At 38.5% G+C, this 17,281-nt stretch overlaps 1 protein-coding gene across 5 annotated transcripts in view; it reads left to right on the top strand.

Annotated features, from left to right (window-relative positions):
• Nucleotides 1-17,281, top strand: part of PPP1R21 (protein phosphatase 1 regulatory subunit 21) — a 74,540-nt gene that overhangs the window by 31,668 nt on the left and 25,591 nt on the right. For all 5 annotated transcript variants that reach the window (XM_032176393.1, XM_032176396.2, XM_032176395.2 and 2 more), the window contains exons 12-14: nucleotides 2,867-3,003; nucleotides 8,135-8,227; nucleotides 14,514-14,641. In XM_032176393.1, the coding sequence (XP_032032284.1) occupies nucleotides 2,867-3,003; nucleotides 8,135-8,227; nucleotides 14,514-14,641 (358 nt within the window). The remainder of the gene's footprint in view (nucleotides 1-2,866; nucleotides 3,004-8,134; nucleotides 8,228-14,513; nucleotides 14,642-17,281) is intronic.

Below are 17,281 nucleotides of genomic sequence, written 5' to 3'. Positions count from 1 at the left end.
GTTAGGTAGGATCTATAAATTTTAGGTTTCTTTGAAATGGTATATTTTCTTATTTTTGTTATTAGTGACTTGTTATAAACTAAAAACCGTATCTACTCTAGCCCTTACAGAATACATCATTTAGTAACCTTTGATATTCTACTTTAAATATTTCTAGAAAGGCAGAAAAAATAATACATGTTATTGGAAATTTGATAATATTGCTTGTAAGTTTTGATACTTTTGGTTTACAACTACCAAGACACTTGTTTTATTTAAATCTTTCCATTATAAGATTTAGCCCTTTTTAAAAAAAATCAAGGCTGGGTGGAGTGGCTCACGCCTGTAATCCCAGCACTTTGGGAGGCTGAGGTGGGTGGATCACCTGAGGTCAGGAGTTCGAGACCAGCCTGGCCAACTTGGTGAAACCCCATCTCTTCTAAAAATACAAAAATTAGCCGGGCGTTTTGGTGCATCCCTGTAGTCCCAACTACTTGGGAGGCTGAGGCAGGAGAATCGCTCGAACCCGGGAGGCAGAGGTTGCAGTGAGCCAAGATCGTGCCATTGCACTCCAGCCTAGGCAACAGAGCGAGACTCCATCTCAAAAAAAAAAAAAAAAAATTCAAAGAACAATACAACTGGAACATGAGAGAAATAATATTTTACAGTAAAATAAAATTTATAAAATAAGTAGGTTGGCCAGGTGCGGTGGCTCATGCCTGTAGTCCCAGCACTTTGGGAGGCCAAAGAGGGTGGATCACCTGAGTTCAGGAGTTTCAGATCAGCCTTGCCAACATGGCAAAACCCTGTTTCTACTAAAAAAAAAAAAAAATTAGCTGGGCGTGGTGGCGCACGCCTGTAGTCCCAGCTAGTTGGGAGGCTGAGGCAGGAGAATCACTTGAACCTGGGAGGCAGAATGTGAGCCAAGCTCACATCACTGCACTCCAGCCTGGGCAACAGAGTGAGACTCTGTCTCAAAAAAAAAAAAGGTTAATTACTTACAGATACTGAAAATAGGCCAGGCATGGTGGCATAGGGAGACCTGTCTCTACTGAAAATAAAAAGAAAACTAGCTGGAGGTGGCGGCCTGTGCCTGTAGTTCTAGCTACTTAGGAGGCTGAGATGGAAGAATCACTTGAGCCCAGGAGTTTGAGGCTGCAGTGAGCTGTTACTCCAGCCTGGGTGATAGAGTCCCTGTCTCTTAAAAAAAAAAAAAGAGAAGAAAATATATAAGTAATTATATCATACTTCCTTGTAAAACTAAAGTAGTAAGTTTAGTGTTTAAGAAATGTACAATTTTATTATTTAAAAAATTAATATAAAGAGACATCTTCTTTTGTAATTCTAACCTTACAAGGTATTTCAGTAACAAAATTCTGTGATTTGTGCATATGATAGGATATTAGGAAATATTGGGAATCAGATAATTATGGCTTAAACTAATCGTTATGAACTAATAGTTTTATTTTAGATCGTTATATGTTATAATTCAGTATAACTAGAGATTTTTTGAAAATTGACTCTAGAAGTTTAACATTAAAGTTGAATGTAACTTTGATTTGGCTTATGTTTAAGAAGAATCTGTTTAAGAACCATTGCACAAGTATTTACTATTTGAAAGAGTTATGAATTTTATCTTGGTTCATTTTTTTCGTGATTATATTTTTTAAAACACTGGATGAATTCTTTCTTAAGCTAAGATTTCTACTTTTGGAATGTTCTGTCCCATATGCTTTCAGCCCTGCTTCATGAGTTATTAATATTTTTTGGCAATTTTGGGGGCATTGGTTTAAATACCACTTTAATTGACAAGATGACCTGTTGTTTAGTAGTAAATGGGCTTAGAATGGAATGAAGCTGTCTGCTATAAATAAAGTAGAAGAGAAGTTGCAATGGAGAGAGAATGGAAATGATTATGATTCCTATGCTACCTTTTCTGGCTTTATCTAATAACCTTTTTTTTTTTGCTTGATTACCTCCACATTTTAAAATGAATAGTTAAGACACTACATTTTTAAAAAAGCTTGTAATTAAGTTTTCCCAAGTAACTATTTAAAATTAAAAATGGTAAAATGCATTTTATGAATGTTAAGCATTTACTTTTAAATTTGAGCCTCTAGATTGTAAATCTGTTTGGCTTTTGAAAAACGGTATGTATTGGAAAAGGTTTTCTAGATTCTCTCGCTAGTGTCAGTGTTAATAATACCAGTTCATGTTTAATTCATTTTCTTTAGGAATTTAGTCTGTGAAAATTTTTTCCTGTAAATATTTTAAGGATTTTTAACATTTAGAATATTTAGAAATATGGCCGGGCATGGTGGTTCATGCCTGTAATCCCAGCACTTTGGGAAGCTGAGGTGGGTGGATCACCCGAGGTCAGGAATTGGAGACCAGCCTGACCAACACAGTGAAACCTTGTCTCTACTGAAAGTACAAAAATTAGCCGGGCGTGGTGGTGGGTGCCTGTAATCCCAGCAACTCAGGAGGCTGAGGCACGAGAACGGCTTGAACTTGGGAGGCGGAGGTTACAGTGAGCTGAGATTGCGCCACTGTACTCAAACCTGGTGATAGTGCGAGACTCTGTCTCAAAAAAAGAAAGAAAAAAATTAAAAATATTCTAATGTTTTGTGTTGCTCTCAGGATGGAAAGATAATGGACATATGCCTTTATCTGTTATTCCATTTAATCATCTTTTATTCCATTGGTATTCGCAGCAAGCAGTGTATGTATCATGATGTAAAAAAAATGGAGCCATACAAATGAGATCAAATTCCTTTTTCTGCAATATCTCTCTTTGGATATAGTTATTTGAGAACTTGGTTGGCTGCTAATAGCTAATTGAAAATTGTTTGGGATGCTCACTTCTTAAAAATCTGCCTATTCCTAGTTTAGAAGAAGAATGTGAATCCTCTCTTTGCACATCTGCGTTAAGAGCCAGGAATCTAGAGCTGTCCCAGGACATGAAAAAAATGACAGCTGTGTTTGAGAAGCTGCAGACTTACATAGCTCTTCTTGCCTTGCCAAGTAAGTATGTTTGTTGCTCAGGGGTCAACTTCAAGGACTTCTTGTATTTCAAGAGTACAAGAAGCTGGAAAAAGGAGATGGTTTAGCTAAGTAGAGTGAGAGGAGCATAGGATCTGGCGTCAAGAAAACTTGAATTCAAATTCTCTAGCCCCTTATACATTTATGACCTTGGGCAAAGCTCTTGACCTCTCTGGACTTCTGGTTTTCTGTTTATATAATGGAGTTAAATGTTGTGATTATCGAGTTAAATTAAGAATGTACGGCTGGGCTGGGTGACTCACACCTGTCATCCCAGCACGTTGGGAGGCTGAGGTGGGAGGATTGCTTGAGGTCAGGAGTTCAAGACCACCCTGGGCAACACAGGGAGACCCCGTCTCTACTAAAAATTTAAAAATTATCTAGATGTGGTAGTACTTCCTTGTAGTCCCAGCTACTCTGGAGGCTGAGGTGGAAGATCACTTGAGCCAAGGAGGTTAAGGCTGCAGTGAGCTATGATCACACCACTGCACTCCAGCCTGGGTGACAAAGCAACACTGCTTCTGAAATAAATAAATAATAAAAATAAATTATGTAATATATCAGGCACTGAGCATGCATTAAATATTAATTCCCTTCCCTCCCTTCCTCTTTTTTGTATGGAAAGGAACAAATCATAAGAATTTGTAGCAGCTTTCCAATGAGTAGCATAGGGGAGCTTTAGTAGTAAAAATGCTATTTGTTCCCCTTTGGCCTAACTTCAAAAAAAGTATTTTCAGGGCCGGGCGTGGTGGCTCACACTTGTAATCCCAGCACTTTGGGAGGCTGAGGTGGGTAGATCACCTGAGGTTGGAAGTTCGAGACCAGCCTGACCAACATGGAGAAACCTCGTCTCTACTAAAAATACAAAATTAGCTGGGCGTGGTGGTGCGTGCCTGTAATCCCAGCTACTCGGGAGGCTGAGGCAGGAGAATCGCATGAGCCTGGGAGGCAGAGGATGCAGTGAGCTGAGATCGTGCCATTGCGCTCCAGCCTGGGCAGCAATAGCGAAACTCCATCTCAAAAAAAAAAAAAAAAAAAAAGTATTTTCGGGTAACTGAATGGACCTCAGTTTAAATGACATTTTTAAGAATGCCGTAATTTTTCTGGTACTGTGGTTTTTTTTAACAGCATTATTGTGGTATAATTTATATACCATACAATGTATTAATTAAAGTTTACAGTTCAGTGGTTTTTAGTATATTCACAGGGATGTGCGTTGTCACTACAGTAAATCTTGGAACATTTTTATCACCCAAAGAAGAAACCCTGTGTATTTTAGCTGTTGCCCTCCTATTCCCCTGTTCCACCCCTCCCTAGCCCGTAAGCCCTAGTAATTTACATTCTGTCTATATATTTGCCAATTCTAACCATTTCGTTTAAATGGAATAATGTAGTATGTGGTCTTTTCTGACTTCTTTCACTTAGCATCATGCTTTTTAAGATTCATAAAAGTTGTAGCATGTATCAGTACTCAATTCCTTTTTATTGCAGAATAATATTACATTTTATGGATGTATCACATTTTACTTACCCATTTGTCATGTAGTGGACATTTGGGTTGTTTCTACCTTTTGGCTATTACAAATAATGATGCTGTTGACATTCATGTACAAGTTTCTTTGTGGACATCTCTTTTCATTTCTTTGGGGTGTATAACTAGGAATGGAATTCCTGGGTCATGTGGCAACTCTGCTTAACTGTTTGAGGAACTGCTGGAGTGTTTTCCAAAGTGTTGTACCATTTTACATTCCTACCAGCAGTGTATGAGGGTTCTAATTTCTCCACATCCTCTTCAGTGCTTGTTATTACTTGGTTTTTTGATTTTAGCCATTCTGGTGGGTATTAACTGGTATCTCATTGTGGTTTTGACTTGGATTTCCCTGATTGCGAGTGATGCTGTCTATCTTCTAATGTACTTTTTGGCCATTTGTATATCTTCTTTGGAGAAATATTTATTGAGATCTTTTCTCCATTTTTCAGTTAGGTTGTCTGTTTATTATTGAGTTGTAACAGTTCTTTATGTATTATACATACAAGTCCCTTATTGGATATATGATTTGCAATATTTTCTTCCATTTTATAGGTTGTCTTTTAACTTTCTTGATACTGTCCTTTGAGGAACAAAAATGTTCAATTTTGATGAAGTCCAATTCCCCATTTTTTTTTATTGTTGTTGTTGCTGATGCTTTTGATTTCTTATCTAAGAATCTGCTGTCAAATCTGAGGTTATGAAGACTTACCCTATGTTTTCTTCTAAGAGTTTTATAGTTTTAACTCTTACACTTAGGTTTATGTTTAATTTTGAGTTAATTTTTTTTTTTTTTTTTTTTTTTTAGACAGAGACTCACTGTATCACCCAGGCTGGAGTGCAGTGTCACACTCTCAGCTTGCTGCAAACTGCCTCCCGGATTTAAGTGATTCTCCTGCTTCAGCCTCCCGAGTAGGTGGGACTACGGATGTGTGCCACTGTACTCAGCTAATTTTTGCATTTTTTAGTAGAGATGGGGGTCTCGCCTTGTTGGCCAGGCTTGTCTCGAGCTCCTAGCCTCAGGTGATCTGCCCGCCTCGGCCTCCCAAAATGCTGGGATTATAGGCATGAGCCACCACGCCCAACCTCATTTTAATTTTTTTATATGGTGCCTGTGCCTGTGCAGTTGTCCCTGCACCATTTACTGAAAAGCCTATTTTTTCCTTATTGAATAGTCTGAGTACCCTTGTGGAGAATCAGTTGACTGTAGATATATGGATTTATTTCTGGATTCTCAGGTCTATTTCATTGATCTGTCCTACACCAGTACCATCATATCTTGATGATTGTTGCTTTATAGCAAATTTTGAGATCAGGAAGCGTGAGCCCTCCTACTTTGTTTTTTTTTTTTTTTTTAAACATTGTTGGTTATTTGAGGTCCCTTGCAATCGCATATGAATTTTAGAATCAGCTTGTGTTGATGTCTACAAAGAAGTCAGTCGGGATTCTGATAGGGATTGCATTGAACTTGTAGATCATTGTGGAGAGGGTTGTGAGTTGAATTGTGTCCCCCAAAATAATATGTGAAGTTCTAACTGTCAGTACCCGTATGTATGATCTCCTGTGGAAATAGAATCTCTGCAGATGTCATCAAATTAAGATGAGGTCATACTGGATTAAAGAGAGTCCTAAATCCAATGAATGTGATCCTTATAAGGAGAGAGAGATTTCGAGACAGAGACACAAAGAATTTGGAGACAGAGACACAAGGGGGAAGGCCATTTGAAGACAGATGCAGGGATTGGAGTTTTGCTGCCACAGGCAAGTAACACCTAGGGCCAACAGAAGCTGGAAGAGGCAAGAAAGAATTCTCCCTTAGGGCCTTTGGGGAGAGTGTGACCCTGCTAACACCTTGATTTTGGACTTCTGGCCTCTAGAACTGTGAGAAAATAAATTTCTGTTGTTTTAAGCCACCTTGTTTGTGGTACTTCATTACAGCAGCACTAGGAAATTAATACAGGGAGTATTGCCATCTAAGCTTAGTCATCTGATTCATGAACGTAGTATGTTTTTCCATTTATGTAGCTCTTTACTTTCTTTAAACACATCTTCTAGTTTTTAGCATGTAAGTTTTGTGCCATGATGTTGCTTCTCAAGGATTCAGCCTTGGGCATGCACACAGTCACCCTGGGATGACGATGGTGGCAGGGCTCTCCTTCACTGTCTCTTTCCTTGATTACACCCAGGTTTAAGCTCCGCTGATTGATTGCTCTCATTTTCAAAATGCCGTGGGGCATCAGTTGTCTATTCAGAGAATTAATTCAGTTTGGGCTCTTTTACAGGTATAGTTATAGACCTAGTGTACACCTAGCAGGTGGAGTTTTTTGAGATCAGTGTTTGGGCTTCATTCTGACCCCAGGAGGGCTCTTCTTAGCTCTTTCTGTTTCCTGTTCTCTCTGGTAAACCAGGCAGCCCACAGTTTAACTTATATCGCTAATCTACCAATTTCTTCTTCATTGCTTTCACCACAGCCATAATTTTTTAGAGTACACCCTTAGGCTTGAACTTCTCCACACTGTATTACAAATTAAGTCAGTTCCTTAAGAAGAGATTCAGAGCTCTTGTTTTAAGGCTTGCTTATCTCCTGGGCTAAATCTCTGTGGGCTAGGGACAGTGGTCATACTTTTCTCTAAGTGACACCCCCTTGTTAGAAACTGAGCACTTAGTGGAGGGGGTAGGCAGCAGTCCCCGGTCCCCTTGGTCTGCCTCTTTCAGGGCGGAACTCCTGTTGATGAGCTGAGGCAAGGGTGATCAGGGCCCCACTTTTCTTGGCAGCACCATGCCCAAGGTAGAGCCTCCGTCTTAGGAGTAGCGGCTGGGTGAAAGAAGGGGAACGTTCCCCGCCTCTGTCCACACTTGCTCAGAATTCAGCTTCAGCAACAGGTAGCTGGGAGCAAGAGAAGAAATCCAGACCTCTTTAGGAGTTGGGAGAGAGGAAGTCCTGTGTTCTTGGCTATACCTATTGGGAATGGAGTTTCTGTCTCCCTGAGCTGTGGGAGGGAGGTAGTGATTCTTGGTTTAAATACCATAGACTCTCACTGTTATTACTGAGTTGTTACAGATTTTCTTGAGTAAATCATGTGCTGTGTTGCCCTTAGAACCATTTCCAGAGACTTTAAGTGATTGTCCTTTTTGCAAATTTTACCAGTTTTGCAGAGGGCAAGCAGGTCCACAGAGCTCCTCATGCTGACGTGGCAGAAGCAGAACTCTGTGATATTTGGGTAAGAGTGTTTTAGCGATGTTCAGCAAATAATGTGTAGGGAATGAAAAATGTGTTATATAACAAGGTAAAAATTCACAAAGACTTTCGTTTTACAAAGAATCATGACAGACTTAATCCTGCTTAACAACTGAATTTTGTTTCTCAACCATTAAAAAATATTTGTGGACATAGGAGATGCAAATCATTTAGATGTGCTTATGTGTATCACCATTATGTCTGAGTGTATCTGCCAAGGTTTTAAGAGCCATTATTTCTAGCACATTACAAGCAATCTTCATTCTTTATCTTCCCAAAAGTAGAGGGATACAGTGGGCAGTCCATTTTTCAGGAAAATGCTTAGATTTGTGATTTTGATTTCCTAGGTACAGAGCCAGATGGACTCCTTCGGACAAACTACAGTTCTGTGTTAACAAATGTTGGTGCTGCTCTGCATGGATTTCATGACGTTATGAAAGGTAGGCCTTGAAAAAGAACGTAAGCTTAAAACCTTTGCCCCACTTTCTTCGATCTGCCTGAATAAGATTTAAACAAACACTGCCAAGGGTAATAGACCCCAGATAAAGGCTTGGTAGCATTTGGCTTATGTTGAGTGCACAACTCACTGCCTTCTGCTTTTCCCATCTGCTTTATTTCTAGAGGTAAACAAAGGGCTGAAGAGAAATTCTTGTGTGCAGTACTTTAGCCAGAAATACATTACACTGACTTTAGGCAGGTGTGTGAATTGTACAAAACCAGACATGCTATTCAGAGGCCTTTTGCAAAATATGTTGCGCTTCTTAGAGCCCAAGCACAAAGGAATTGAGGAAACCAAGGCTTCAAGTCCCCAGAAGGAATACAGTAACTTTCCACCATCCTGTGCATTTTAATGTTTTAAATACCTTTTAAAGCCCTGTCTTGTTTGGCATAGCCTTAAGAAATGAAAGTCTGGTTTTGCATTTTGGTCAGTTTTCAATTGCTTCTGTGCTCCTAAAAATGTAGTCTGCTGAAAGGCTGAGGGGAACCTTTTAAAGCATTTCATATGCTTCCTAGCGTGTGATTCTGAGTCCTGACTAATCTACAACTTTGCAATTGCTTCTAGGTTTTTTTCCCTTTCTTTTCCTTTTAGAGACTGTTGGGGTAGGGAAAGCAGGGAAAGGAGGAGAGGGGCAGGAACAATCTATTAAGGACTATTGGAAATAGTCCAGGTGCCTGGATGATTCATTGTTTTTAGTTAACAATCAGTGACCAATTACTAATTGTGCAGAGAATAATTTTTAAAAACCTAAAGCTGCATTTCATAACATGGATAAGAGGGATATATTGGGGGACCTAATCTAAGGCACTGGGATTCATTCTTAGTCTCAGCAGTATTACCAAGCACCAGTTTACCATTCAGTCTAGAGTATGGGCCTTTCTGTGGCTTGTATTCCATTATAAGGAACTTTATAATTTTTTTGAGGTTGAGTTTTGCTTTATTGCCCAGGCTGGAGTGCAGTGGTGCGATCTTCTCTCACTGCAGCCTTTGCCTCCTGGGTTCAAGTGATTCTTCTGCCTCAGCGTCCCGAGTAGCTGGGATTACAGGTGCACACCACCATGCCTGGCTAATTTTTGTATTTTTAGTAGAGATGGGGTTTCGCCATGTTGGCCAGGCTAGTCTTGAACTCCTGACATCAGGTGACCCACCTGCCTTGGCCTCCCAAAGTGCTGGGACTACAGGCGTGAGCCACTGGGCCTGGCACCAATTATAAGGAACTTTGAAAGTCACTGTACTACAGAATTAGCCTTGGTTTCAGAAATCACAACTTGGATAGGCAGTATGGGTGGCAGTTAACAATATTCAACTCCAGTCCTGCAGAATTTAGTTCGGTCTATAGAAAAATCCAAGAGATGGTGCTTTTTTCCTGTGTCGCTTTTGGTTTGAGGAGCGAAGACTTAGTTGTAGTCCTGTCTTCCAGAACTTTACTTAACGCAGAACCAGGTTGAAACCACAAGTAGCTCTGTGGCTACAAGTTTTTTAGTTTTGTTTTAAAATTTTTCCTCTGCTGGCTGGGTGCAATAGCTGACGCTTATAATCCCAGCATTTTGGGAGACCAAGTGGGAAGATCACTTGAGCCCAAGAATTTGAGACTAGCCCGGGCAACATAGGGAGACCCTGTCTCTACAAAATGAAACAATAAAATAAAAAAAATAATAAATTTTCCTATGCTAATACAGGTTGAGCGTTCTTAATATGGTAATCTGAAATCCAAAATGCTTCAAAATCTTACGCTTTTCAAGTGCCATCATGACACCATAAGTGGAAAATTCCACACTTACCCTCACGTGACATGATAAAGTTGCAGTCAAAACTTAGTTTCATGCACAAAATTATTAAAAGTATCGTACAAAATTACCTTCAGGCTATAAATATGAGGTATGTATGAAACATAAATGAATCTCGTGTTTAGACTTGGATCCTGTCCCCAAGATACCTTCTTATGTATATGCAAATATTCCAAAATCTGAAGAAATCTGAAGTCCAAAACACTGCCGGTCCTAAGCTTTTTGGATAAGGGGTTCTTAATCTATTGGTGGATAGGTTGGTCTCAGTGTAAACAGAGGGATTTTTAAAAATATGTATCCTACATAGAATTAAAACAGGAGTGACTCAATTATTTAACAAGTGGCATGTTGTTTTGTAAAAGAGGAGTATATGTAAAGTTACCTCCAAATGTTAAAGGAGCTGAGAAACCGAAGAAAGAGGCAGACAAATCCACTTTGTTGGTATAGGGTGATTTATTGGGGTAGCTTACAGACAGAAGAATGGTCTTGGGGCAGTCATAAGACAGGAAGGTCTTTGTACTGCAACCTCCCAGGCCCAGGGCTTATATCTTGAGGGAAGAGTACATGTGCTGTGGAAGGAATGTGTAAGTGGGTATAGCATCACAACCTATGATTTTTTATAACAGTATCAAGGGTTATTTTGAAGGAAACTTATCGTGAATACATGTTTTTATATAAAGAGTAATATATCAACTAGACATTTTGGAGGAATTCCCAGATTCGGGGTCAGCCAGAAGTTACATGGCAGATTAGCATTTAAAATAAAGACACTGTTATTTTTTTTTATGACGTCGACTTTATTCTAAAGTGACTATAGTCTGTAGTTGTAATTATGAAAATATATAGACCAATGTTTCCCAAAGTTTAGTATGTATACACATCATCAGATGACGTTTTTTTCCCCCAACTTTTATCTTAAGTTCAGGGGTAAATGTGCAGGATGTGCAGGTTTGTTACATAGTTAAATGTGTGCCATAGTGATTAGCTGCACAGATCATCCCATCAACTAGATAGTAAGCCCAGCATCCATTTGCCATTCTTCCTGATGCTATCCCTCCTCCCATCCCCCACCCTCCATCAGGTTCCAGTGTGTCTTGTTTCCTGGCATGTGTCCATGTGTTCTTATCATTCAGCTTCCATTGACAAGTGAGAACATGCAGTATTTGATTTTCTGTTTCTGCGTTAGTTTGCTGAAGATAATGGCTTCTGGTTCCATCCATGTACCTGCAAAGAACATGATCTCGTTCTTTTTTATGGCTGCATAGTGTTCCATGGTGTATATGTGCTACATTTTCTATAAAATAAAGATACTTTTTTTTCTTTTTTTTTTTTTTGAGACAGGTCTCGCTCTGTCACCCAATGTCAAAATCCTAAAATTCATAGGAAACCATAAAAGGGGCCTGAATAGCCAAAGCAAACAGCACAAAGCATAAAGTTAGAGGCATCACATTAACTGACTTGTACTGCTTTATAAACTCATTTAGCAAAGTAGTGCACATAGTATTTTACCCTTCTCTACCCTCTTCCTTGTAATGCACAATGAGAAACAGAACAGAGTACACATTGTTCCAACCCAGAGTGCTGGGATTACAAGCGTGAGGTACCGTGCCTGGCCAAGAGTGTCTTTATTTTAAATGCTAATCCACCATGTAACTTCTGACTAACCCTGAGTCTGGGAATGCCTCCAAAATGTCAATTTAATGTATTACTCTTTCTTATTTTTTATTTTTTAAATTTCTTTTTTATAGAGGTGGGGTCCTTCTATGTTTCCCAGGCTGGTCTCAAACTCCTGGACTCAAGTGATCCTTCTGCTTCGGTCTCCCAAAGTGCCGGGATTACAGGCATGAACTACCGTGCCCAGCCTAATGTATTACTCTTTATATAGGAATACCTATTCACTGTAAGATTCCTTCAAAACAAACTTTGACGCTATAACAAAAATCATAGGCTGTGACTCCTGTAGCCACCCACACATTCCTTCCAGAGCACGCATACTTTTTCCCCAAGATACAAACCCTGCATTTGGGGGTTTGCCATGCAGAGATCTGTTTTGCAGTCACCCAAGACCATGCTTGTGTCTGTAAGTTCCTCCTAATAAATCATCCTATACCAATAAACTGGATTTGCCTGCCTCCTCCTTTGATTTCTCGGCTCCTTCAGCATTTGGTGGTCGCGTTGCAAATACAGTCCTTTCAAGGAACATATTCTAAGTGAGAATTGTTTGATCTTTAGTCTCGGAGGTCTAAAGTTGGTAGACTCATAGGAAACATAAAAGGAAAAATAAATCTATGGTCTAAGTCACATGATTCTTTTGTACATTTTGGAGTTAAAATTTAATGTCAAGAAACACTCTAAATAATTAAAATGTTTGGACTAAATAAAGAATAGACTTTTTTTTTTTTTTTTTGGACTGATTCTTGCTCTGTTGCCCAGGCTAGACTGCAGTGGCATGATCTTGGCTCACTGCAACCTCCCACTCCTGGGTTTAAGCAGTTCTCATGCCTCTAGCACCCAAGTAGCTGGGATTACAGGCACATGCCACTACACCCAGCAATTTTTGTATTTTTAGTAGACACGGGGTTTCGCCATGTTGGCCAGGCTAGTCTTGAACTCCTGGCCTCCAGTGATCTGCCCACGTCGGCCTCCCAAAGTGCTGGATTACAGGCGTGAGCCACTGCATCCTACCAAGAGTAAACATTTTGATTGCGAGAATGACTATAATCAAGCCACAATAGCATTGTTCTTAGTATTGTACTTTTTTTCATAAGTACCTCAATTACCATCAAGCAAGATTGCTTACCAACCAAATTGTATTATTATAACATTGTATACTTCCAGTAAAATATTGAATAAAACTGTCTGTGATGTGTAGAAAGAAAATGTCTGTTAGGGATGAGCAAGTTCAGTATACAAAAAGCATTCAGTACTTATAGACTGTTGGTGGGAATGTAAATTAGTTCAACCCTTATGGAAAGCAGTATGGAGATTTCTCTCATTTTTAGAGTTCTAAAAATAGAATTACCATTCGACCCAGCAATCCCACTACTGGGTATTAACAATCCCACTACTATGTTCACCATTTGGATGATGGGCTCAGTAGAAGCCCAAACCCCAGTATTACACAATATGCCCGCGTAACAAACCTGCACATAAACTCCCTGCCTCTAAAATAAAATGTAAAAAAAAACAGAAAGCATTCAGCATCCTAATTGAATTTTTATACACTTGGACATCTTATGACTATATTGAGGATAATCATTTCTTTTCAAAAATATATTGAATGTAATAGTAATGTGCCAATTGGTTGGTTCCTTTTCTTTGACAACTGTACCATGGTAATGTAATATGTTAACAGTAGGAAAAATTGGCTAAAGGGTGTAATGAAACTCCATAACTTTTCTATAAGTCTAAAACTATCCTAAATTAAAGGTGCGTTTATACAAGTTTATATAAATATAGGAATATATTAATAATCTTTAAATTCCCTAGTTTTAAAATGTTAGTGAAAATAATCTCATTCATGGACCATAGTAATTTTGAGTTAAAATATCATGATCACTTCAGGTTAAATCTCAAATACTATTTCTTTCCAAATAGTCTTATTTCCTCCATTAATTATCTATAGTCTAAAATAATCAACAAAATTTCTTGATTCTAAATTAATGATATTCTGTGTACAGAATTGCTATAAAAATTTTCATGTTTTGTGATTGACATATATAAATATATATAATTATATATAAACTAACATATACAATTGCATATACTATATATAATTGTATTATATATAGTTTTATGTAATTTATTAATATATACAATTATATATAATATAATTAATACATATGTGTATATATGTGTACCTCTTCTATGCTTTCCTAACCACAGGCCTTTATTGTACTATTCTTGGACTAGAGACGGTTGCACAGGAAGTCAGGCACTGGAGTATCCAATCCGTATTTGGCCGTGCAGATATTTCTCATTGCTAGTTAGGGTGTGCCTAGAAAACTAGCTACAGTCCAGTAAGGACTGTGAGACATTGTGGTTGTGTTGGCTACTCCTTTCCAGCCTCATGGGTTGTTTATATAAATACAAGATAATTTCTCCTTAATGCCTGTTACACTAGCAAAACAGTGGTTTTTAACTGGTAGATACTGGTCAGGATCATTTACCCAATGTTAGAATTAATACTCTGATGAGAAGTTCTTGGTGGCTGTAGTAAAGATAGCCAAGATGGTGTTCAGAGATCCTTACTTCTCTCTGTTCTTTCCATGTAGATTTGTGACCTAATTGATATTCAGTGCAATCCTGACACTTGAGACCATTCTTTGTCAAATTTACTTTATAAATTTAGAAGAGTAGATAGGAGAAGTGAATGGGCCGGTTATCTGTATGTGACTTATATATAGATAATAATGAATTTTCATGTAATTGCTTTTATAGATATTTCCAAGCATTATAGTCAAAAAGCTACAATAGAGCATGAACTTCCAACAGCAACACAGAAGCTGATAACAACTAATGACTGTATCCTGTCATCAGTAGTGGCATTAACAAATGGAGCAGGAAAGGTAATTCTCTTCTGGCGTATATTGATGTTAAAATTCTTAAACATGTGCTTTTTTTCTGAAGGACATAGGAAAATGGATCTGTAAAAGGATTTTGTAATATAAGGGTTTACTGTAAAATAAAGTTGTCTCCCTTTCTTCTGCTTCCTACCCAGTATTTACTCTGACTTATTATTTTAAGAGAGGGATCTCTCACTATGTTGCCAGGTTTGACTCAAACTCCTGGACTCAGGGGAGTCTCCTGGGTGGCGGGGACTATAGGCACATGCACTGCATGCTGCTTTCCTACCTAATGTTTAAAGCAATGTGACAGTGACTGTTTAGCATTTGCCTTGAGTGTGTAGATCACTCTCTGTTTATGTTTTAATGCAATATTGGATGATTAGAAGATTCTAGGTAGTCTCAGTATAGATCCTTGTGTATATGAAGGGTCTGCCATATAGAACACTGGGAACATACAAAAAAAGGAAAACAAACTCACCACAATATATGTTCCATTAATATTGTGGTTTTTTCCTCTTAGTGTTTTTGTATGTTTCTTTTTTGGTAATACTTGTGATAATACTACCTCTGTGGTTTTGTATCTTAATAAGTACTTTAAAGTGACTTCAACATGTGTCTTTTCGTTCAACCTTTAATAGTAGGTCATGATCATCTGGATCATTAAATATTTAATTTTCACTATAAACTGACTAAAGTGCAGTTTCTTTAAGAATCCTTTGATAAGCCAGGTGCTGTGGCTCACACCTGTAATCCCAGCACTTCGAGAGGCTGAGGCGAGAGTACTGCTTGAGCCCAGGAGTTCAAGACCAGCCTGGGCAACATGTCAAGACCTCATCCCTACAAAATTAAAAAATTAGCCAGGCATGGTGATGTGCGTCTGTGGTCCCAGCTACTTGGGAGGCCGAGGTAGGAGGACTGCTTGAGCCCAGGAGGTTGAGGCTGCAGTGAGCCATGTTTGAGCCACCGCACTCTATCCTGGGTGACAGAGCAAGATCCTATCTCAAAAAAAAAAAAAAAAAAAGAATGTTTTGATCATGGATATTTCTGTTTCAGCAGAAGTTATATTTGCAGAGTGTGCGTTCATGTGGCTGTCATCAACAACTTTAATGATTAAGATTTCTCTGAGAACATCCTACATGTATAAAACCAAAAGGACTGTATTCAGAACTATCTTAGCTCATTTATTGCAGCAGACTCAGCATGACTTCCAAAGGAAATGCTTATTTCTGTGTCTGTCTTTATATACTATTCTGATTCTGACAGGTTGACCATAATAGGAACAAATATTCTTCAAGTGATTTACAGTAGTCAGAAATGATCATAGATCATGTTAGACATTTCAGTGTCATATTTTCCAAAGTTGGACTGGCCTTGTGACCACTTGCTATAGCTTGGGGTCATGATTAAAACGTGTTATCTTTAGGTTCTGTCAGCTTACAGATCTATGTGGAAAGGATTCCTGAGCCAGAGGACCATCCCCACTGCCTCCTCTTTCACCTCCTTCATCCATGGCATGCCCGATGTCTTCGGAGGATAATCCTAACTTTGATTCAGTTAAGAAAAATTCTGAAAAGAGAGAATGTTGGTATTTTATGAGTCTCTGTATTTGCCAACTTTTTTTTTTTTTTTTTTTTTTTGAGTTGGAGTCTTGCTCTTGCCCAGGTTGGAGTGCAGTGGCATGATCTCAGCTCACTGCAAGCTCCACCTCCCGGGTTCACACCATTCTCCTGCCTCAGCCTCCCGTGTAGCTGGGACTAAAGGCGCCCGCCACCACGCCCGGCTAATTTTGTTTTTGTATTTTTAGTAGAGACAGGGTTTCACCGTGTTAGTCAGGATGGTCTCGATCTCCTGAGAACTCTAAAATAATTAAATACTTGCATACGTCATAGTTTATTTTAGCTTTACTTTGCCTGAAACCGTAAAATGTCATCTCAAGGAAAGGTATCTGATCTTCACTCTGGAATTTTAATAAATGGTTTTCAACTAAAATATTTGAACTAATGTTCATTGGTGTCAGCTTAATATTAAATACTTAGCTGATATGATTTGATTAACCTAATTTTACAGTTTGTAATTTCCGTTAAGAACCCGGTAGGAAAGTGTAGTATATTCATATTAAAGAAAGTTCGGAAAATGTAGAAATATTAGAAAAAAGAAAATAAACCTCACAATGATCCAAATGCAAACACTGTGTGAATCCATGTCATTCACAAGGACTATATAGCTCATGATTTTTGGAATCCTTACTTTATTGAATACTACCTAACATAGAATTTCATTTGATATAGTAAAATATCAGTGAAAAATATAACCTTTCAGACCATTAGTGATTAATTTTTGACCAATTTTTGCCAAAGTAGAATACTCTGTTTTACAGATTACTTATTAAAATTTATCAAAATACAATATTCTTTAATGTATACAAGACTGTAACTTTTCTGGCTAAAGCATTTAGCCAGACATTTTTATTTATATCAGCATTTCGTATGGCACTGAAGAGGATGAGGTGGGAATATTTATTGCTTGAGCCCAGGAGTTCAAGACCAGCCTGGGCAACATGGCAAGACCTCATCTCTACAAAATTAAAAAATCAGCCAGGCATGATGGTGTGCGTCTGTGGTCTCAAGTACTTGGGAGGCT

This window comes from Hylobates moloch, unplaced genomic scaffold, assembly GCF_009828535.3.
Source record: "Hylobates moloch isolate HMO894 unplaced genomic scaffold, HMol_V3 SCAFFOLD_15, whole genome shotgun sequence".
NCBI classification, from domain to species: Eukaryota; Metazoa; Chordata; class Mammalia; order Primates; family Hylobatidae; genus Hylobates; species Hylobates moloch.
This window is presented reverse-complemented; position numbering and strand designations above follow the sequence as displayed.